General features: G+C 37.8%; 1 protein-coding gene across 1 annotated transcript in view; it reads right to left on the bottom strand.

The window, feature by feature from the left end:
• PKHD1 (PKHD1 ciliary IPT domain containing fibrocystin/polyductin) overlaps positions 1–22,885 on the bottom strand; it is a 432,943-nt gene that overhangs the window by 34,136 nt on the left and 375,922 nt on the right. Inside the window, 1 exon segment of the mRNA XM_036869192.1 lies at positions 8,567–9,581. Within this exon segment, the coding sequence (XP_036725087.1) occupies positions 8,567–9,581 (1,015 nt within the window).

The following is a 22,885-nucleotide window of genomic DNA, read 5'->3' as shown; positions in this document are numbered from 1 at the left end:
ATTTAATATGGACACCCAATTAATACCTCAGCACCACAGACAACCTCATTTTAGGTGACTTATAGCAATTTCTCCCCCTTCCCTGAAATGAAAGTGATCACAATACATCATAGCATTGTGCGAATTAACGTTAATTGATTCAAGTTACCAAGCAATGATGGGCCACTTATATAACCTAGGCGTTATTGGGTGCTAGAAGGGATGGAGGGAAGATTAGATTCCAGTGTCCGTTGCTGTGACGACGGGAATCACCTGACGCCTTGTTAGACAGTTGTAAGGTTCTATTGCTGGCCCCAGTGGGGTCGTCAGTAAACTGGAGTGATGTCCAAACATCATTACCCGCTGCTCCGATATTAAAGCAAAGGGATTAGCAACTTATTGCAAGCAACCTGGATTTGTCATTGTGCTGTCGTTATCCAATTTCCAACCGCTAATGTGACTGTAGCCTGCAGGCAGAGGGACCTACAGCCAAACTTTAAAAAATGGGGGAGGAAAGTTCCCTCCAATCCTCCCAGTTTAACCACTATTTAACGGCTTCCAATAGCCAGCCAGGTATGTGGAAGAATTTTTTTTTCCTTCAATGCTTAAGTGCTAGCAAAAGAGAAAGACCAAGAAAATACAGAAATGTCTCAGTTCAGAGATCACTACTATTCATTCCAACTCTTGCTTTTTAATCTGCCAGATCTGAAATGCTTCCACTACAGAAGAGGGGATTGTTTCTATCTGCATGGCAAACTGAGCAAACAAATAAATAAATCATATTGATGAAGGCTAGCCCTGGGCAGTGAGGTGAGGTTGGGGGGTTTTGAGATACTTCCTCACTTCCTCTTCAGCCTTTGCCTCCTCAAAGTTACTAAGTCAGGTTCCTATAAAAGAGCCCCATGTTTTGATTAAATTTTTTAGGGTATGCCATGAGGGAACTTAAATTTCAGAGGAGTTTGTGAGATTCTGTACCCTGGAAGAAGAAAGCAAGTTCTCCACTCGGTTCAGTTTAACAAACAAATGTTAACCCTTCCACTATGTACAAATATTGTTTTAGGCACTATGAGATAGGCAAAGATAAATACAACACCATAACCTCTGTCCCTCAGGAATGTTCTTCCACAGAGTCCGTAAGGCAAGAATGACTTTCCTGCCTATCTTTCAGAGCTGACACATACCATTTTATTTATATTTCATAGCCCTCATGCCCCCTGTTAAACCAAGCCAAATGCCCTTAGCTGCCATCAACTCCTAAGAGAGAAAAAAATGTCTTATGATCTCATGGTTTCTTTCTGGCACTATAGCATAGTGATTCCAAACTTAGCACATTACAAGCGTCCAATACATGTTACTATAGTAACACTATGACCAATAAGTACCCACCATGCACTTCCTCTGTTCTTAGGTCATTAAATGCCTCTAGAAAACCGCCACCTATCTTGGACTGGCCAACTTCAAGTTCTGATACACTCTTGAACTGGTGCACTTACTGCTGTGCTCTAATACTTATTATTAAACTCTTATGGTTCTTTGGAATATTTCATTTCAAACTGAGATTTGAGTAACCATAGGCATAGGTTGCACTGTGCATTGAGAATATAAAGACACAAAATAAACATGGCACATCTTCCAACAAGGTCAACTCAGAGGTCAAAACCTAAGTATTTTAGTCAGAAAATTGTTCAAAATAATATTTTATAATAAATCTAGCATGAATATCTTATCTGGGATAATGTAAATTCTGAATACAATTTTTAAGATCATACACAAATATTCAAAATTTCCTGTTTGTGATGGAGTCCCCTAGCAGTCATAGTCTAACCAGGAAAAGAGAAATCACTCAAGATCTTTCTGATGGAAGAGATTTGTTACGGAATATTGGTTGCACAGGAGTATTAGAATAGCAGAGAAGTCAAACTGGTTACATTTCACTATTTGCAACATGTATTTAACGATCACTTATGGTGCATGACACTGCTTAGGTACTCTTGGGAGTATAATAGTAAGTTGAAGCCTTGACCAGCTAATGAATATTATAAAAATAAAAATATACTAATTTTATGAAAAACTAGATTAATGGTTAAGCAGGCTCATATTGAATTAATGATTTCCTTGTAATAGATATAGAATAATGAGATTTAATATACCATATTCTTATTAGACAGTTGTGTAAATGTTTGTTTTCCCTATCTATTAATTTTTAAATCTCTAGATTTTCATATGAGCCATATAATTTTTTGGACATAATAACTGTTCAATTAATGTTTGGGAAATAAAAAACATTCAAATGTAAGTTTTCATGAGTCTTTATTATATTTAGCTACAACTTCACCATCTGTACACATAAATCTTAAATTGATTGTAAGGTGGTACGGTTCTGGTTCAATTTTGGAATTAGAACTACATGTGCGTGTGGGTGGAAAACTACTGGATGCAGATAAGTCAACAGCAATAATGGATTAGAATTTTCCTCCTGTTTATAAGGAAGAGAGCAGGAAAACTGTAAACTGCAGAAGTAGAATCAAAGATTTAGTGGTCTGGGGCCATTTAGTATAAGAACAAGGGTCCCTAAGGGCACCACTGCAGTAACAGGGCTGTGAAATGAATGATAGCTTTAATGATGACCATGAATCATCAATAAAAATGTGAAAGGTCTACATTATTTTCCATTTAATAAGGCTGGATAATATATATATATTTTTTAGTTTAAGAGATGAAGTCTTTTTAAAAATGTAGTGATAAAATAAACAATTTTTAATTAAATGGAAAGTTTACTTATGCAGAGCATCTCATTTTCCCACAAAGCCACATATATAAAATACCATTATGATAATTTTGCCATCCACCTAACTCAACAAAGTCAGTGAATTTGTATTGTAGTGAAAAAAAGAAATGGTGCAAAAACACTCTTTAATGGCAAAGCTGTGGTTTTGCCAGGAGGGAGGAAAGAGACAGGCTAGCAGTATGGGAATCCCTTCCCGGATGAATATTCTGCCAGTCTTGGTAAGAGCATCATCCAGTGTTGACAGAAAGATTCTGTCCTTGCATACTCCAAATAGCTGTTTCCTAGAAAGCAGGTGCCCAAGGGGCAGGGAGAGGTTGCACAAGAGAAGATGTTAAATGAGCCTGAATGTCACCAAAAGACTCATGTCACCAATTGTCTCTCCTAGTTTTCTTCTCTATTCCAAGTCAGCTTGATAAGGTGCTCCTTGTACAGAGTGAGGAAACTTAAAAAGCTACTAATGTGAAGGGTGCAAAAACACACAGATATACACCGCCACAGAGCCATGCTCACGTTCCCTATAACTGTTTTTAGGGTCCAAGGTTCATGGCAACGTCATAAACAAAGAGTTTTATGTGAGATAGCATATTAGTTTCTATGGCTGTGAAACAAAACTCCACACACTCAGTGGCTTAAAATATCACAAATCTATGATCTTCAGGTTGTGGGTCAAGAGTTCAGACAGGCTTGGCTGGGGGTTCACTGCTTAAGTGGAGGCTCACAGGAGAATCCACTTCCAAACTCATTCCAATTGTTGGTGGAATTCATTTCCTTGTGGCTGTGGAATGGAGGTCCCTGTTTCCCTGTGGGCTGTCAGCCAAGGTCCACTCTGTACTTACAAAGTGCACCTGATTTTTTTTCTCATGTGGTGCCTTTCATCCTAAAAGCAGTGACACTTCAATTCCTTCTCACCCTTCGAATCTCTCTGCCTTCCTCTTCTGCCACAGCAGGATAAAGCTCTCCTCTTTTAAGGGCTGTTGTGTGTAATTGTGCCACCTTGATAATCCTGGGTATTCTCTCCATCTTAAGGTCAACTGTGCCACATAACACAGTGTCTTCATAGAAATGCTATCTGATCCTATTCATAGGTTCCCAGGATTAGGGCAGCACACCTTTGGGTGGTCATTTTAGAAATTCTGCCAACCACAAATGGCTTTAGCATTTCAATAGCTAAACTTCCATGAAAGATACAGATATATTTATGCTTACTATATGACAAAGAATATTATTTAGAGGTGGGGTTTTTTTTATGAAGCAGGAGAAAGAGAGGGAGAAGAAGAAAAGACAGGAGGGAAAGAAACTCAAAGGAGCAAAAATCAAATTTCTACTGCCAGGATTCCAGATAAAAGGCAGAATATAAAATAAGACACTCGTGGGGAACCCCAAGTTTAAAAAGCAGAGGTTGAACATATGTTTATCTCTGTTCCCTCTACTCCACTGAAATTACTTAAAAGAAGAAAAATGAATAAAAATGGTGTAAATCAACATGGATAAAGAAGGCAGGAGAGGAGAGAGCAACCAACAACAGAGGTTAGCAAAGTTTTGGAAGATGGAAGACAGGTTCATGAAACTGACTTAGCCATGCAGAAGACACTTAAATCTAGATGCCTCTAGAGGAGGATAGAGACTGGGAGAGGCCAATTTGTTGTATATTATTTAATTAAAAAAAATAGCACTCCATTTCTCCCCACAAAGCAGAAGTTGGTAGCTTTTTGAAAGCAGGTAGTACTCCCCTTGATAAGTAAATGTCTGATATGGCCTCAATTTGTTGAAATGCATGTAATGCCATTAAATTAACAAGAGTGAACCTTTTTTTTTTTGGGGGGGTTGAATTGGCTTTTTTTTTTTTAAGCATCTTTATTGGAGTATAATTGCTTTACAATGGTGTGTTAGTTTCCACTTTATAACAAAGTGAATCAGTTATACATATACATATGTTCCCATATCTCTTCCCTCTTGCGTCTCCCTCCCTCCCACCCTCTCTATCCCACCCCTCTAGGTGGTCACAAAGCACCGAGCTGATCTCCCTCTGTTATGCAGCTGCTTCCCACTAGCTATCTATTTTATGTTTGGTAGTGTATATATGTCCATGCCACTCTCTCAGTTTGTCACAGCTTACCCTTCCCCCTCCTCATATCCTCAAGTCCGTTCTCTAGTAGGTCTGTGTCTTTATTCCTGTCTTACCCTTAGGTTCTTCTTGTCCTTTTTTTTTTTTTTTTCTTAGATTCCATATATATGTGTTAGCATATGGTATTTGTTATTCTCTTTCTGACTTACTTCACTCTGTATGACAGACTCTAGGTCCATCCACCTCACTACAAATATCTCAATTTCATTTCTTTTTATGGCTGAGTAATATTCCATTATATATATGTGCCACATCTTCTTTATCCATTCATCTGATGATGGACACTTAGGTTGCTTCCATGTCCTGGCTATATTTGCAAATGAAGCAACTGACAAAGGCTTAATCTCCAAGATTTACAAGCAGCTCATGCAGCTCAATAACAAAAAAACAAACAACCCAATCCAAAAATGGGCAGAAGACCTAAATAGACATTTCTCTAAAGAAGATATACAGATTGCCAACAAACACATGAAAGAATGCTCAACATCATTAATCATTAGAGAAATGCAAATCAAAACTACAATGAGATATCATCTCACACCGGTCAGAATGCCCATCATCAAAAAATCTAGAAACAATAAATGCTGGAAAGGGTGTGGAGAAAAGGGAACACTCTTGCACTGTTGGTGGGAATGTAAATTGATACAGCCACTATGGAGAACAGTATGGAGGTTCCTTAAAACACTAAAAATAGAACTATCATACGACCCAGCGATCCCACTACTGGCCTTATACCCTGAGAAAACCATAATTCAAAAAGAGTCATGTACCAAAATGTTCATTGCAGCTCTATTTACAAGAGTGAACCTTTAAAGAACATCCTAGATGTTTCCACTGAAAGGCCTATGTCCTCAGACTAATTTCTGCCGTCTAAAGGTCAATTCATTAGCTTGTCAGTGGCTCTCCAGTGAGTTCAATGGAAGTCCGAGTTAACACTGATCAAAGTTGAAAGAAGTAGGGCTGGCCCTGGGATCTGCCCAAGGCTTCAGGGTTGTTTACCATACTGTGCAATTCTTAGCACCATGGGAAAACTTGCTGGTTCTCATTAAGTCCCTTAGGACATGGCATTTCTCATTCTGCAGAGATTTATTCAGATATACTTAGGAAGCAACGTTTCCTTAGCTTCAGAAGATTTGTTTTTTGCATATCTGGGAAACCTCTCTTAAAATAGTAAAGAAACTGAGAGAGATGGGGACTATAACACATCCCAACAGAAAACTGATGCTACATGTCACCAATTGTCTGTCCGAGTTTTCTTCTCTTTTCCAAGTCAGCTTGATAAGGTGCTCCTCATACAGAGTAAGGAAACTTAAAAAGCTACTAATGTGAAACTGCTGATACATGTTCAGCAGTTTCTTATTAAGTCAGAAATACCTGAGTCAAAAATGAAAACATGATGGCTATGACAGATGGTGGGCAATAAAGGTGCTCTTTTCTCTGAAGCTCATGATAGGATGATATCCCACACACATATGTGTGCATACCTATACTTGTGCTGGGTCCACTCTCTTTCCTGGGTTTCCTCTGCTTTATCTCCATTGTTTCTACTCTTTGACTTTGCTCTCCTTCTAGTTAAAAGCTAAATATTCACTGAGTCTTTTGTTGTTGTTGTTGTTGTTTTGGGTTTATTCATTAATTTATTTTCTTATTAGTCATCCATTTTATACACATCAGTGTATACATGTCAATCCCAATCGAGTCTTTTTTTATATAATATAAAAATCAGTCATTTTGGAAGGATGACCTATTAAGAAAGCTCAGTACTGTAAAATCTAAATAAAATTTAGCAATGAACTGGCCCTATTTCTCTCTAGTCACCCATACATAGAATATGCTCATAAGAACTCGGTGGAATCTAAATGAAACTGGACTAAAGGAAAGAAAATATATTTAAACGTAAGCTAAGATACATTAGCACCATCTTTTCTCAGATTCCTGATTTTTATATTATCATGCATAATATCATAATTACATCAATAACACGGTGAAGGTTTAGTGGTTAGTAAAAACATCCAAGATATAATAGATTCTGAGCACTCATGCAACTAGGAGTACTTTTAAATTCTAAGCTAACAATCCTCAAAGCCCTTCAAATCAACCAGAATCCAGAAAAAAAAAATTGCTTGAGTTTTCTTTCCATATCTTCCATACATACTAGTGTACTGTAAGGAAGAGGAACACCAAAGACAGGTAAAATATGATACATAAACATTAGCAAAGTTTTCATTTGGATATGTTGCTCTATGTATAAAAAGGCAGTCAATGTATTAGTTGAATATTCCTTAAAATGTGAAGGTGTGTCTTTTTGTTTTGCTTTTTATTTTATAGTGAATACCACATCCACTGGAGATGGTTGTATAGAAGCAATTCATACTCATTAAATATTAATTGCTTATTTATTAGCACTACCACAAATACAGTGAAAAAGCAGCAACAGAATAACCTAAAAGAATATGAACACTCTAAAATTTCATTGAGTAATATAGCTCAGAATCTAAATAATTTTTACCTATTTCAGGGACCCAACATCAACTATATCAACTCAAAATGTGCACAGGTTTGAGCTTATTTTTCCAGTGGTGAGGACAAGCTTGCAGGGAATATCCATGTTTGAATCTTTTGAGTCCTCTATAACCAAGCAGCATGCATGTGTGAAACAGTTAGTTTATACACGTTTTCTAAGCATTATGGCATCTCAGTTTGGGGTATCATTTCTGGTTCTTTTGTATCTGCTAGAAATTAGAGCTTGGGACTCTAACAGTCTTGACCTTGTGACAGATGTCTTAGATGAACTTGGGCTGGACAATTCATTTCTTGGGTAATACAATGTACAAAAAAATTGAGGGTCATTTATACGTGCCTTCCCTTATTGTGTACTTCACGTACTTCTTCATTTACTAAGCTCAGGGAAATATTCAGGTAAATTTACTTCTGAAGTGTGTAGTAAACATTGATCTGGTAAAGAACTTCAAAATACAAGCTTGTAGAGTCAGAATAGCATAGCAAAAAGGATATTATGGATCCTACACAGGTCTGTGCCATAAACATAGTTGGCAGCAATTATGTTCTTGCCTCACACAATTTGACATCCTTTCAGGGCTTTATAATCCTAGGTTAAATAAAACCCAATCAGGGTCACGGCTTTAGCTTAGTAAACTCCTGGACATCCCTCCAAAATGCTCCTAAATATAAGTCTCTTCCCCAGTTCCTACAGGCAGTATTATTATCAACACCCTGAGTACTCAAGTTTTAGCTCATAGCTCTATGGAATTGTGATAGATAGCGTTTTGGTCCCATAAGGCAAAGATCATATCTGTTTCACCTTAGCAAACCCAGAATCTAGCCCACTGCTTAAATATGCATTACATGATAAATGAATGAACAAGTATATTGAAAACAAGTTGCCTTAGAAAAATTTCTTCTTCCATGCTTTTCATTTTAAAGTACCAAAATATAATGTCTACATCTACCCAGGAAATAGAATAACCATGAAGAATACAGATTTAATAAAGAATTTTTAAATTGAGAATTTAAGTCTATAAATGGCTCTTGACATTTTTATTCTTATCTTAAAAAGCAGACAGGTTATGTGATTCAGTGTAAGTAGACTGACATTTGCAATATGCATCCAAGAAATCAGCTCTCATTTAGAAGTTATTATAATTAGTACTTACCCATAGCCGATGACTCCCTTTGACTGAGTCACTAGTAAGGCCCCAATAGTCATATTCAGAACATTCTCTAGTACTCCAGTCTGTTGAGCAGTGATAACCTGGTGAGCCAAAGTCTGTAATCTGTTACTTGATAAGGATGGAATTACTCCAGTGTTCCTTACTGCTGGCAGATCACCAATTTCAACGACCATCACTTTTGAGATAGTTTCCATAGTGGTGGGCGGTAGGACTCTATATGAGCTCATTTCCATCATGAGAAGTCTACGTTGACCAACTCTATCATGACTGGCACAAGTCACAGTTGGGCAATTGCGCTTTCTCTTTGCTCTATGGTCAGCCATGGCCTTTAAGGTTGCTTCACTGCCAGGCATCTCATGAATAAATCTGATTTGGTCTTGGCTAACCTGCAAGAAGTCAGTTAGTCTTTCAAGGATCATCATTTCCCAGCCTTTTTCTAGAACTGAAAACATCACAGTGAGGACCAAATGAATGGAAACACCTGAGCGTATTTCAATGGGCTCCTCTCCTTGTAGGACAACATACAAGAGGTTATCCATGATGCTGAAATAGTTGGCACCAATAGACCCATTCAGCAGTGAGGAAGTTGATTGAACCTGAGTAGGTGTAATGAATCTTTCCCCTAAGAAAACATTCGGGCTCTGGAGTTCATGGTAGAATATAGCCAAGAGGAGCTTGGAGGCACTTTTGTTCCCCAATAGAAAAAAACGCAAAACTTGAGGAGTCTGATCCACAAAGCAGACCTTGGTGATTTCCTTGGTGGGTAAAATGGAATAGAAAGCAGATACAGACCCTGAAGTGGAGCAGGGAGTATTGGCATTTACGCTACTAAAGGTGTCAACAAAACCACTAGTCACAGATACAACTGGATATAACTTTTGCATTGTCCAAGTGGCATCAGCACTGTCAAGAATTAAGATCACTTGGTCAGTCTGTTTGCAGATGTAGCCTTGTATCAGCGATCGGTATGTGCATTTCTGCTCTTCTCTAAATGTGCCTATAAAATAAAGGAAAATAAACAAGTGACATAAGAACCACAATCTCTCAAAGATGATTTACAATCCATCATTCTCACCATCATCTGTAACCTCAGGAAACATTTATTGAATATTCAAGTGTGAGAATGCAAAAAATTCTTGGGCAAAATATGGAAAGATACAGCTCTTTAATATAATTTAAATGTGTATGTTATATAATATGTTATTTAAAGTTAATAACGGGCATAATAGCTAAGTGGTAAAAGAGCTGAATAAACAAAGTAATTAAGAAAAAGGAATAATCACTAAGGTCTCCATAATGGAAAAAGGATAGGAGAGAAGAGGGTAATGATATTTGAGTCAATGGGAAAGAGGTAGATTGAGGGGGCTGGAACAGAGATTTTATGGAGGTATATTAAAATTGAAAAGGTATATTGTGACCAGATTGTGAAATAGTTTGGATGTCAGACTGTATAATTTCCTCATACTTTCTTTTTCTCTAAACATGAAGAATAAAGAAATACAACAGGAGGAGAAGAGGAAAGTAGTAACTTGGGGAGTGTTGACATTAAAAAGAACCCAAGTTGAGGATGACTGCAGCTAATGAAAACATTTAAAGAAACAGCATTATTCACTATTCCCACTATTCCTAATCTTCCTGTCTATGAACCTAGAGTAGTTCCTGTTCTGAATTCAAAGGTATATGTTACCTTCCAACAAAAAAAAGTTCCTTTGACTTTAAATTAATAGTCACAAAATTGTCTTGTATTGTTTTCTACATATTTTAATTTTTCTTAGTGCATGTTCATCTAAGTAGCCTAAGGATTGGAACAAAAAAAATCAAATTATTACTATGTAGGATGTACTACATTTGAACAGGATCTAGCCTCCTTCTGCATCCGTCCTTCCATGTGATATGATAAGAAATCTGTGCCAAGCAAAAGTACAGTGAGGTATCACCTCACACCGGTCAGAATGGCCATCATTAAAAAGTCCACAAACAATAAATGCTGAAGAGGGTGTGGAGAAAAGGGAACCCTCCTACATTGTTGGTGGGAATGTAAATTGGTGTAGCCACTATGAAAACAGTATGGAGGCTCCTTAAGAAACTAAAAATAGAGTTACCATATGATCCAGCAATCCCACTCCTGGCCATATATCCAGAGAAAACTGTAATTTGAAAAGATACATACACCCAATGTTCATAGCAGCACTATTCACAATAGCCAAGACACAGAAGCAACCTAAATGTCCATTAACAGATGAATGGATAAACATGTGGTATATATATATACAATGGAATACTACTTAGCCATAAAAAAGAATGAAATAATGCCATTTGCAGCAACATGGATGGACCTAGAGATTATCATACTAAGTGAAGTAAGTCAGAGAAAGTCAAATATCATATGATATCACTTATATGTGGAATCTAAAATATGATACAAATAAATTTATTTATAAAACAGAAGCAGACTCACAGACATAGAAAACAAACTTACAGTGACCAAAGGGGAAGGGGGGAGGGAGAAGGATAAATTAGGAGTTTGGGATTTGCAGATACAAACTACTATATATAAAATAGATTAAAAAAACAAGGTCCTACTGTATAGCACAGGGAACTATATTCAATATCTTGTAATAACCTAAAATGAAAAAGAATATGTATATGTATAACTCAATCACTTTGCCGTACACCAGAAACTAACACAACATTGTAAATCAACCATACTTAAATTTAAAAAAAGAGTGTCATAGGGCACTGCGGAAAGCTGAAAGAAGAAAAAAAAAATCTGTGCCAAAGCTGCCTATGGTACCAATAAACTTAATTACCAAAATGCTACTTCAGGAGTAGGACACACAGTTTACCTGAACCTCAAAAATAATAGCAACAAAATGGTCAAAATTATAAGGGAAACTGTAAAATATTTCAAATGGAATGATAATGAAATTTTAGCATATCAAAACTGTGGGATGTGGCAAAAACAGTGCTTTGAAGGAAACATAATGCTAAATGCTTATATTGCAAAAGAAGAATTGTCTAAAAGCGATGCCTTAGGTACTCCCTTACAAATTCAGAAAAATAGCAAAGTAAACCAAGAGTAAGTAGAAAAAAAGGAAATGATAAATATAACAGCAAAAGTCAATGAAATAGACAACAAACAAAAAAACACAGAAAAAGTGAACAAAGCTAAAATTTGGTTCTTGGAAAATGTCAACCAATTGATTAACTCCTCGCTAGACTGATCAAGATATAAAGAAAGAAGACACATCACCAACTTCAGGAATGAAAGAAGGATTACTACTTCAGATCCTACAGGCAAAGATTAAGAGACTCTTACAAACAAACTTTATGCCAACAAGTTCAACAACTTCGATGAAATAGGCAGATTCCTTGAAAACTGACACAAAACGGAAAATTCTAATTGCTCTATGTCTCTTAAAGCACTTGAATTCATTAAATTCAATATTAAATTGTTAATTTAAGTAGAGATTTAATTATAAAATATTTTTTAAATGGTCACCTTTACACAGTGTGTTTTTTCCCTGTGGTAATATAATATGGAAACGCTAATGTGAAATCAAGAATTATCTTCAAAAGCATGGAAACAGTATGAAGGGAATTAATTAATTGCACAATCTTAATAGCCATGGAAATTTTGCTTTGAGACCCTGATACATCAATCGCTACTACAGGTATATCATTTTCAAATGAGATAGTTAGGTAGCCTTTCCTCATGGAATATCCTTAAATCACACTAGTTCCTCTTTTCTAAACCTACTGCTCACTCTCTTTTTTACACATTTTTTTCAGCCATGCTGATGCCATTGATGAATCATTCACATTCCATCCAGTTTTATAGATCTCTGACTTTATTCTTCCTGCTTCTCATTCAGGAGTTATAAGGTCTTTCATAGTGACCTCTGTAGATTGCTAAACTCTTGGAACTGTACCTAAATAAAATACTTATTCTCTTAGTTGATATGATTCTCAATCATTCTCTGCTACTAACGAACTATATGTACTTCGATAAATTACATAAACAGTAGGAACCAGTGTCCTTAAGGTGTTATTTCTCAAGGCCTAAGGCTATATCTCATATTTAAATTATCATAGGGTTTAACATCCTACCTCAAACACAGTAGAAATTCCTTAATATGTATTAGTTGATTGACATGTAATATCCTTTTCAAACCTCCTGTTCTTCAAATAATTTTTATCTATTATTTCCAGGTGTCTAGTTATAAGATTATTATTCTATAGCTTGAATACAATTTAAACCAACTCATCACAATAACAGAGTATACTACAGAAGGGCATTGTGAGAATTGCTCCTTGAATTAATGTTAATATTTGATAGCGTTCTGTGAGAGTTCCAACTATTTCACATGAAACCATAAGATTGAAATGATGGCTGATTATATTTATATGAATCTTCTGCTCTTGAATCACATAATTGATTTGTCCACACACAAAAGAATTCTGTTATGACAAAGCATTTTTTTCTTGGCTGATTCATTCATTCATTAAACAAGTGGAGGAAGGGAGTAAAAGGTTGGATGAACCTATGAATGAATCAGGAGAACAATGTGTCTTCTGCAGATAGTAAATAGAATGTGCTGGTGGATTTGGTGTAATGACTGAGGCAGCAGGGATACTACGGAAAACACACCATATCCTTATATTCTGTAACAGTGGCATGGAAACTATGAGAGGGGTCCTGATAAGACAAAACTTTCACACAGTTTTGTCAATGGGAGACTCTGAGTTATTGCTTCAACAGGTCTTAGATGGCCAGAGGTGGTCATCCCATGTTGTTGCAAATAATGTATAATGGTTGCTTGGGAGAGCTTCAGATAGAGAAATACCTGACAGGAAGTCCATAGACTCATGGGAATGGTACCTGGAAGGGGTATGGGATAAAACAGGGATTAGAATGCCAAGAGGAAGACTTGACCTCACTACAAAGATACCCTCAAGCTATAAGGTTGGTGATCCTTCCTTCCTTCCCTTTTTCTTTCCTCCCTCCCTCCCTTCCTCCCTTCCTTCCCTTCTTCCTTCCCTAACTTCCTTTACCGAAAACTTTCTAATAGCAAGTTTAATTATCCGTAGTTTATAGATAGAAAAATTGACTCACAGCAATTATGATTCACACAATTACTTAGTAACAGCCATGAGGAAGAGGAGGAAGAGAAAAACATACTTTTTAACTTCTACCTATGCTTTTGGCAAAATAAAATGGAATCCAAATAACTTCATTTGGGGATTGTATTTAGATGTGGGGTCAGCTGTGATGATTAACCCTGTGGGAAGGGTGTTGTATAGTCAGGAGTTCTCTTAACACAGTCTATTGACAGGAACTCACACAAAGGTTTTTGGTTATTTGTCAAGTCACCTATTTGGCGAGAGTCCATTTGCTTCTTTTCTATTACCATTTGGCCTTTTTAATATTTTAACATACTATCCCTGAAGTATAAACGTATAGCCACAAATTTAACAAAGGCAATAGCCTAAAGATTATCAGCAAGTCACATTATGTAGTTTTGTAGCCAAATGTGGAATCCTGGTGTTCATAAATAAGAAACTTTGCTTTTATTTCTCCAAAACTTACCAATGACTAAGAGATGGTGGTTTACTGGTATCTGACCATCCATTTTCCTATTTCATCTTCAGAGTTAATCAATTCCAGTATTTTAATTTTGATGTGAGGCAAAAATCAAGCACAGGAAAGCAATGCACTGGGTTTCCAAAGCTGCTACGTGGGTGCAGTTCTTCATTGTGGGAGAGAACTGACATTAACTCCTTAGGAGAGAGCTACGCACACGCAAACACACGTCATGTCCCCTCTCCCAGACACAGCTGGCAGCACCCACATGGACAGTCTGGTTTCCCTTCTAAACGGCGATCCATCTTTTCCTTCCCTGGGTTTCTCTCCCTCCTGCCTCTCTCCATTGGAGAAGGATGTAGTTTTCAGTAATGATTCTCTTTCTCACTTGTTTTTGTCTTTTCTGACTTCTCCAAATGGCCTTATCTGCCAGTCACAATTTTTGTGGTCTGCAATTCTGATCACTTTTAAATGAAACCCATGCTGGCTTTGGTAATCATAATGTCATTTACAATTTACCACTAAACACGTTTATTCAGTTAGTAGCACACTGGAGAAAGAGAACTCCATATGAACTCACCGTGAAAGGCCTAATCTGATTATTTCCTCATGAAAATCCAGGCAGGGGTGCTTGTAAGAGGGGCTGAGAGAAGAAGGGTGAAAAAAAAAAAAAAACAAAAAACCACCAAGGTCTGGCCACAGCTGACTTTCATAATCAATGTGAATGGATAAAGTGACCCAGCCTGTCAGGGGCAGCCATCCAGTTGCCCTAGGGCATTCCTTTCCAGAAGGCAAGAGTGGACAGGACTTAATAAATGCTGAGTGACCGGTGAGTATTGGCTTGGCCTATGCTCTTTCATTCAAGATGGACAAGACCAGTGATAAAGTCCAGAAGCTCCTCTCTAAGTGGGGGAAATTAGATGAAGCAGGTTGTATGTGTGTGTGCATGTGTGCATACGTGCACTTGTTTCTGTGTGTACTTTAACATCCTAAAATATCCTAGACATACAATACGCTCTGTCTGCCTTTCCCTAGATTGGAAACCATGGACCTAGAAACCAGAAAGCAGGAGTGTTAGGTACTCCTGGTAAAGGAGGAAGCAGAGGAAAAGGTGGGTGGGTATGTATGTGAATGTGTGTGAGTGTGTGTGCACTCAGGTTGCTTCCAGGGTTCTAACAATTATTAACTTTGTGTCAATATTTGTCCTTCCTGTCTTGAAATGAGGATTTTCCACTTCATTTCACATTTGAAAAGAAAATATGCCGAAGGGGTCGTCTTTGCTAGGAAAAAAAATTAAAAGAAAAGGAAAAAAAAAAAGAAACAATTTCTATCCTTTATTTAGAAAAATGGATCAGAAGGAAAGAAAGAAGTATTTTTAAAATAAATGTTTTGACTCAAAGGCACATGGATTCCTTCCATCTTCCCCTTTTCAACAAAAGAGAAAAATTTATATGTTTGAAATTGAATGAAATACATCAACATTAATGATTTTTTTTCCTCTAGGTTAACACCATTTCCCTCGGTAATCTTTTTAGCCATTTTGTGATAGATTTCACAATTCATGGTACACTAAAGTATAGCAGATTTTGACAAAAACAAAATATATAATCATTCTCTTATTTTCAAGAAATGAAAAGAAATCATTTACAATTCTTTTCTGTCAAACAACATTTACACCTCATTGTTTCTAATTTAACAAATATAAATGGCCACAGATCAAATAAAGTGAAGACAAGTTGAATTTATCCCCATTTATATAGGTTGTCATAGACCTTCGGGCTATGAGGAATGAAACTCCAAAATCTGTGTTCCTAATTGTACAAATGGAGTAACTGAAATCTTGCAAAGAAATATTAAAGAAAATATGTATTTAGTCATATTAGCAATAATAGAGAAAAACTACTCTTTCGGAATGGGAAATTCAAGCTAAAAATTATTTTTTAAAACCTCAAAACGAATGGGCATGTGTTATATTTGTAAAGTGAAGGTAAATTGAAGGTAACGTTCTTGTGCATAACAGGTTCCATACAGATGACAAAAAACACAACCTTGCTAATTTGGAGTCAAGAATTATTGGTCTTAAAATATATCTAGTGACCATAATATGGTAGTTCTCGTCCTTGTAAAAGAGATAAAGTATATATGTTTGCACATATACCCATACACTCAGTATTATAAGAAAATGTAATTTGAGTGACTTAAATTTCAATAAATTGGAAAATTTAGTGTATTCCAAGTTCGGGTCCTGGAGCTTCAAAATAAAGGCACTTCCAGGTTGGTTTTCACAAATTGCTAGGCAGTGGCACTCAGGGGCTGAGTCTCCTTGTATCACTCTCAGTGAGGAAGACACTCTAACAGCTGGTGGTTGGCGTGGCGAAGTGACTCCCCACGTTCAGGAGTCAAGAGAGGACAGAAATAAACCATAATTGAAAAGAATATAAAAAAGGAATGTACATATGTGTATAACTGAGTCACTTTGCTGTATAGCAGAAATTAGCACAACATTGTAAATCAACTATACTTCAATTTTTAAAAAATTAAAATTAAAAAAAGAGAGATGTCCGAGCATGAAGACAGCTCTAAACGACAAGATACTGCACAGGCACGAAAGGCTGTTAATGAGGAATGCACATCCATAGGGGTAATGGGCTAACAGACTTCAGGAGCTACAGATTCTAGGATCTGTGCCCATTTTTTGAGCAATCTCACCAAAGTTCTTGAACTTGAGTCTATTTTCCGTGGGAATACATATTCAAACTAATGTGAGAAAAATGGAAAACCACATAAGACCAACCGTTATATGAAGCAAGGATGTCTGTAAGGCCTTCTGTGAAAGGTCCTTCTGTCCTTACTAAGTTCTCTTGGTGAATATTTTGAAATATTTGTTCCCGTTTTATAAAAAGTGTTACTTTGATCAGGAGATGAAATTACTTTGAATGCAGTGGTAATGAAGATGAGGGAGAGGGTCAGATATGTATCAAATAGACCTTTCTTCTGAATCAACCATTTTTCCTTTTTCCTTTTCCATATTAAAAAAATAATCTTATTTTTGGTGATGAAAGTCCATTCAAATTAATTCGAGAGGACTACTTTATATAATTTCACTATGTTGAAATGTCATTGTCTATATTTTGCTTGAAATAAGTGTCATAGAAAATATTTTTGCATTTTTGTTATTTTATTTTTGGCTGTGTTGGGTCTTCATTGCTGCATGCGGGCTTTCTCTAGTTGCAGCGAGCAGGGGCTTCTCTTGTTGCGGAGCACGGGCTCTAGAGCAGAGGCTCAGCAGTTGTGGCGCACGGGCCTAGCTGCTCTGCGGCATGTGGGATCTTCCTGGACCAGGGGTCGAACCCATGTCCCCTGCATTGGCAGGCAGACTCCTATCCACAGCGCCACCAGGGAAGCCCAGTTTTTGTTATTTTGTTGTATCATGATTTTACCTGCAAACACCTATGGGTATGGTCTCGATTATGATTTTTGTTCAGTGAATACTGCTCTGAAAACAGCCAATGTAAATGCAAGTTCAGGAAGCCCAGTTTTGGGGGTGAGAGATCAGGTTTTCCTGTTAGAGAAACTTGCATTGCGTCCTGGCTCTGCCACCTTCCAGCTGCAAAACCACAGGCAGGTTACATAAGTATCCTCTCTCTGACTCAGGTAACTCATCTGTAAAAGTGGTTGAGAGCAGTTCCCAATCCATAGGCTGATGGACAGGATTAAATGTGATGATGCATGTGCAGAGTCAGGAGCAAACACTTGCTAATATATACAAGCTGTTACATTCGCCATAATTTAAAAAGGAGTATTTTTTAAAATACTTTTTGCACTCTCCTCTTGCCTTTTTTGGCACTATCCTCGTCTCCAACTAATGACATTTGCCTCATAGGAGTCTAAAACAGCACCTGTAAGTGTTGCAAGCATTCACAATAAAGGATTTTGAAAGAGACAAGTTACAGGTGAGGAAAACACTAAAACGCGGACATAAGATTCTGTGATTTTAGAAAATACAGGTCAGAAAGAAATACATGTATACACACAGACATAGGTATGTGGGCACATGCACGCACACACATCTCTAAGCAGGACACCTATTTTTTTCCACTAATCAAAAATAAATTAAAACCTGCAAAATTCAAGGTGGTTTCCCTTTCATCCAATCTTTACGTTTCCCTTCATTCCTTTTGCAATACTCTCCACCCCATTCCACCTTTTCTTGCCACCCTCCTATTTCTTTTTTACTAGCAAACTTTGCCTGCCAGCTTTGAAGAAAGTGATGTCCATGGGTTAGATTAAAGGAAGGGACAGCCAACAGCCTTCTTTACAAATACAACTCGGGCACACTCTCTCCCCCGAGTGATAAACCTATCACCACTCCAGTCCTCGGTGTGAAGCTAGAGCAGTAATTCTGTCGGATGCCAAAACTGAAATGGATGTAGCCATGCCATGCCCAGCTCTGAGCTGTGGCTGTAATGAGATTTGAATGGGAAACCCCGGACACAATAAATCTGCACCATATGTGACCGTTTCCTGTGTCAGTTCCTTTCTCATAACCAGTGGAGACTTTTTTTTTCCCTCTCATGACCCCACACCACGACTCTGAAATCTTTCATGGCTGCTTATGGGCCGCAGGCTCTTTCCAGCAGTTGTATAAATAAATGAATTTGACAGCAAACATCATAACAGTTAGCAGTAATGTGTGTTCGCCACAAGTGCCTATACCGCTCAGTGGAGAAATGGCAGAGGAAACAGCTTGTTTTGTCACCTAAACAAAAGTAGTTTCATTTGACAAGTGGTGAAAGAATTAGTCAAATAAACTTGAAATCCACTGGGACTGTTTTTGCCAACTCCTCCTGCCAGTGAAATGTTCCCAGCTTCTCAATGCCCATGACTCATGAGAGATAAATTCCCCCCCTTTATTCTGAGATAAAGATCTGGGCTGGGAATACCAAACCTTTGGCTGATATTTTGTATTAATCTGCTTTGCAAGGCAAGACTGTCATGTATGGGAACTCAAATACAGCAGAGGGTTTTCAAGAAAGCTTGTGGCAGACAAACCAAGGACAGTTCAGGTGGGAGGGAGAAGAGGTGACAATAATGACCCAGCTCATTGATTACCTGTTGACAGCAAACTGAAGCCTCTGAGCTCTTCCTTTTCTTTCACATTCCCTTCATTCCAGAAAGAGAAATGTCTACACCAGACAGTTGCTGAAAGAAAGGGGGTTAGCATTTTCCCTGTATCTCCACAGTCCCAGGAAAGCGAAGTTGCCTCTATTCAGTGAATCTCTGGTCAATTTAGATAAACACCAAAACAGCACAGATTTTCCTACATGACATGGGTTGATTGTTTATAAGTCCTTAAATTTTGCTGCTTCTTCACTGGCATCTCAATTCTAATCCACTTGTCCCAGCTGTGAAAGATGTTAGAGCACAGTGGTTATTCCTACAGACGCTGGTTATTTATGGATTCTGGTGCAAACTGCGGTGGTTCAAATCTCGGTTCTGCTACTTACTCTCTGTGTAATATTAGGGAAGTAACAACTTCACTGTGCCTCAGTTTCCTCCTTTACAAAGTGGGAAGAAAAATGGAATGGTAACAAGCTCATAAGGCAGCTGTGACAATTAAATGTATTTTAAAAGGTTCAGAACAATGCCTGGGACATAATCAGTGGTATTATTATCATTATTATTACTCCAAACAAAGAAACTTAGATAATAGTCTCTTTAGAAACACTAGAGCTTTTCTCTATAATTGCTTGATATTGGCAGTTAATCTGAGAAATGAAATTTGAAAACATAGCACCTTCAAGTAAATTACAATTAATTTCAAGGTACAGTACAACACTACTTTAAATAAAAATATCATCTGGACCTTGAAAGTACTTTTTTTACATGTAGGTTATTCTCACTCTTTTTAAGTGGTCCTCTCTGTCATGGTCAAGTAACCTTTGCCTTTAGAATCTTCTCGTATTCAACTGAAATATCACTGATTAGGAGGATGAAGGTTAAGGGCTATCACCAACTCAGGGATCCTAGTTCAGGTATATGTTTTGTTCTCTGTTTTTTATCTTTTAGAAATGTAATTATTAAAATGGCTTACTGAAGTGTTTCTCTGTCTGATAATATGCAAAAAATGCCCTAAAATTCTAGAAGGTATGGATCATAATCAATATGAGCCGATACTTCCATGTATAGAGAGCCTGCTACCTGTATAATAGATTCCTAGTGTCTCTGTTTTAACTGACAGATCCACTTGAATATACTTTTCTCTATATCTAGTCAAACTCTTCCTATGGAGAAAAGTCAGATATATTAATGAGTTGAAGTGTGTAAAAATAAAGGCACTCATGAAGTTTTGCTCTTAGAGCAGTAAGTACCAATAAAACTTAAAAGAGGTGAGTCAACGGAAGGCACAGAACCATTTGACTTTATAAAACAATGGTGAACCAGGAGGGGACAAGGTGGGGTTGGTTTGATTTGGGGAGGGAGGGAGGTTTTGCTAGAAAACCAGATACATAAAGTGACATCATCCTGTGGTACGATGGGTTTAAGTGAGACTCCATCTATAGTAAAATGAACTGGAAACCCCATCTGTCACTGCTCCCTGTGACCAGGCTGCACTGCGACATCAGGAAACTTCTCAAAAACTGGTCTTCGAGAAAATGACTTGTCCCCTAGGCAATTTCACTGTTGAGGAATGTCATCTGATAAAATGCCTCTCTTGCTCCTTCCAAATCCCTTTCCCAGGTCTGCTTCAAGGGTGCATATCCTGACTCACTTTAAGATCCCCAAAGGTGAAGGTACATGGCCCCGAAGGCTGCGTAAACAGAGCTGAGCAGCGTCCTCGTTGACTACCCAGCCACTTCCACCTCCTGTTAAGGAGCAAATGAACACTGCACCTTGTAAAGTCTGATTTTCTGAGTTAAGGAGAAAATTGAGGGGACAGAGAAACCTTAAAAGACCTGTAGGTTTAATCAAGCATTGTGGAGCTGTGAAAATAACTGCTCAGCTATTCTTCATCATTTTCCAGGTATGTGTGTGAACACATGTAAGGCCGGGCTTACCTCGGGAAGTGACAGGCTTGTACTTCCCCATCCTCTCGTGGTTGAGTAGAATCATTAGTTAGTCGTTAGTCATTGAGCAGAGGTACCAAGTGTCCCTTTGGGGCTATACAACTTAAGTGAAACAGCTGGCAAACTACAGGCCACAGGCCAAATCCAGCCCACTGGCTATTGCTGTAAATAAAGTTTTATTGGAACACAGCCCATACTCATTTGTTTATGCATTGTAAACTACAGTAAATTCTGATTTTGCACTGCAGTAGCAGACTTGAGTCATTGTAACAGAAACTCTATGGCCTGTGAAGTTGAAAATATTTACTATCTGGCCCTTTACAGAATATATTTGCCAACTCCTGCTCTAAAGAGTTCCAAGTTTGTCGCTAAGACAGTGACCAGCAAAGTACAAGATGAAGGTTGATTTCTCAGACTGGGTCCCTGCCAACCAGAGATAAGTAAGAAGTGTAAGCAAGAAATAAACCCTGGTGGGTTTTTTTGTTTGTTTTTTGAGGTACTGAGATTTGCAGGGTGTGTGCTATGGCATCCTAATCCAGCCTACCCTGATGGATACAGCATCTCTGCTCTTCTCATATGTATCCTTTTCTCTGAACATACATAATATATCCAGCTTTAGGGAAGCGAACAAAGAGCATAAAAGGACTTTTTTTTTTTTTGGTCCTCAGGAGACAGGATGAGGACATGAAATGTTTGAATTCTCAGTTAACATTTGGCCTAGAACTTTCTAAACATAAATATTCTTTACATAATTGATCCTGATATTTGCTTCTAATACCTGACAATCAATCTTCTCTGTTAAAGCTCCTTGAAAAACTAGTCCCCTGAATCTCTGCAAATTTACTTTCTTTGCCATAAAATTTCCTCAATATACTGTGCAGAGAAGGTTATTAACGTCATTAGGGGGAAAGATTTCCATAAGCCCAGAATTGAAATGCTCGTGTCTTTCAGAATGAGTTCTTGCATTTGGGCTTTAGCAGTTTTAATACGGCTGAAAAAATGCATACAGCTGGCCCGACTTGCTCATTTTGCTATATCTAGATCTTCTCCTTTGGAAGAATAAGAAAAGGTCCATTTGTGGGGCAGAAGACAATGTGGTCCTTTTCAACTTCACAGAAGGACAAGTAGAGCGGACACACTGCTGCTGCTGCTCTTTGGAAGCAGGAAGTGATGGAGACACCTTGAGAGCACTGCGTTCCTGGTGTCAGACATTGAAAGGGGAGCCAAGGGGTATCTTGCCAAGAGAAGTGCTGTGATCAGATGGATAGAGACACTGGTGTGAAATGTCGATTCCAAGTTATTTTCTTCCTATTCCTGGTAACCTTTGGCAATAGACGGATCACTATGCACCTCAGTTTCCTTATCATGCGTGCAAAACAATATACATGGATATTGATCTACAGTGAGATGGCATAAACGTTAACTGCACTGACGTCTAGGAAACGTGGCAGGGGAAAACGGGTTGAGAGAGGAGGCAGCCACCCAAGCAATCTGCTCACTGAGGGCAATAAATAGGAGCCAGGAGGGAGAGTGGATGGGAAACATGATCAGGTTGACCAGACACTGTTCAGTCATTTGAACAAATAATTTGTTAGGATTCTTACAAATAAGGTAACAGACCAGGGCCTTGCAGGTAAGCAACTTCCAAGT

The sequence above is a fragment of the Balaenoptera musculus genome, chromosome 11 (genome assembly GCF_009873245.2).
Source record: "Balaenoptera musculus isolate JJ_BM4_2016_0621 chromosome 11, mBalMus1.pri.v3, whole genome shotgun sequence".
Lineage (NCBI taxonomy): Eukaryota > Metazoa > Chordata > Mammalia > Artiodactyla > Balaenopteridae > Balaenoptera > Balaenoptera musculus.
The sequence above is the reverse complement of the archived record's forward strand: the minus strand, read 5'-3'. Positions and strand labels throughout refer to the sequence as shown.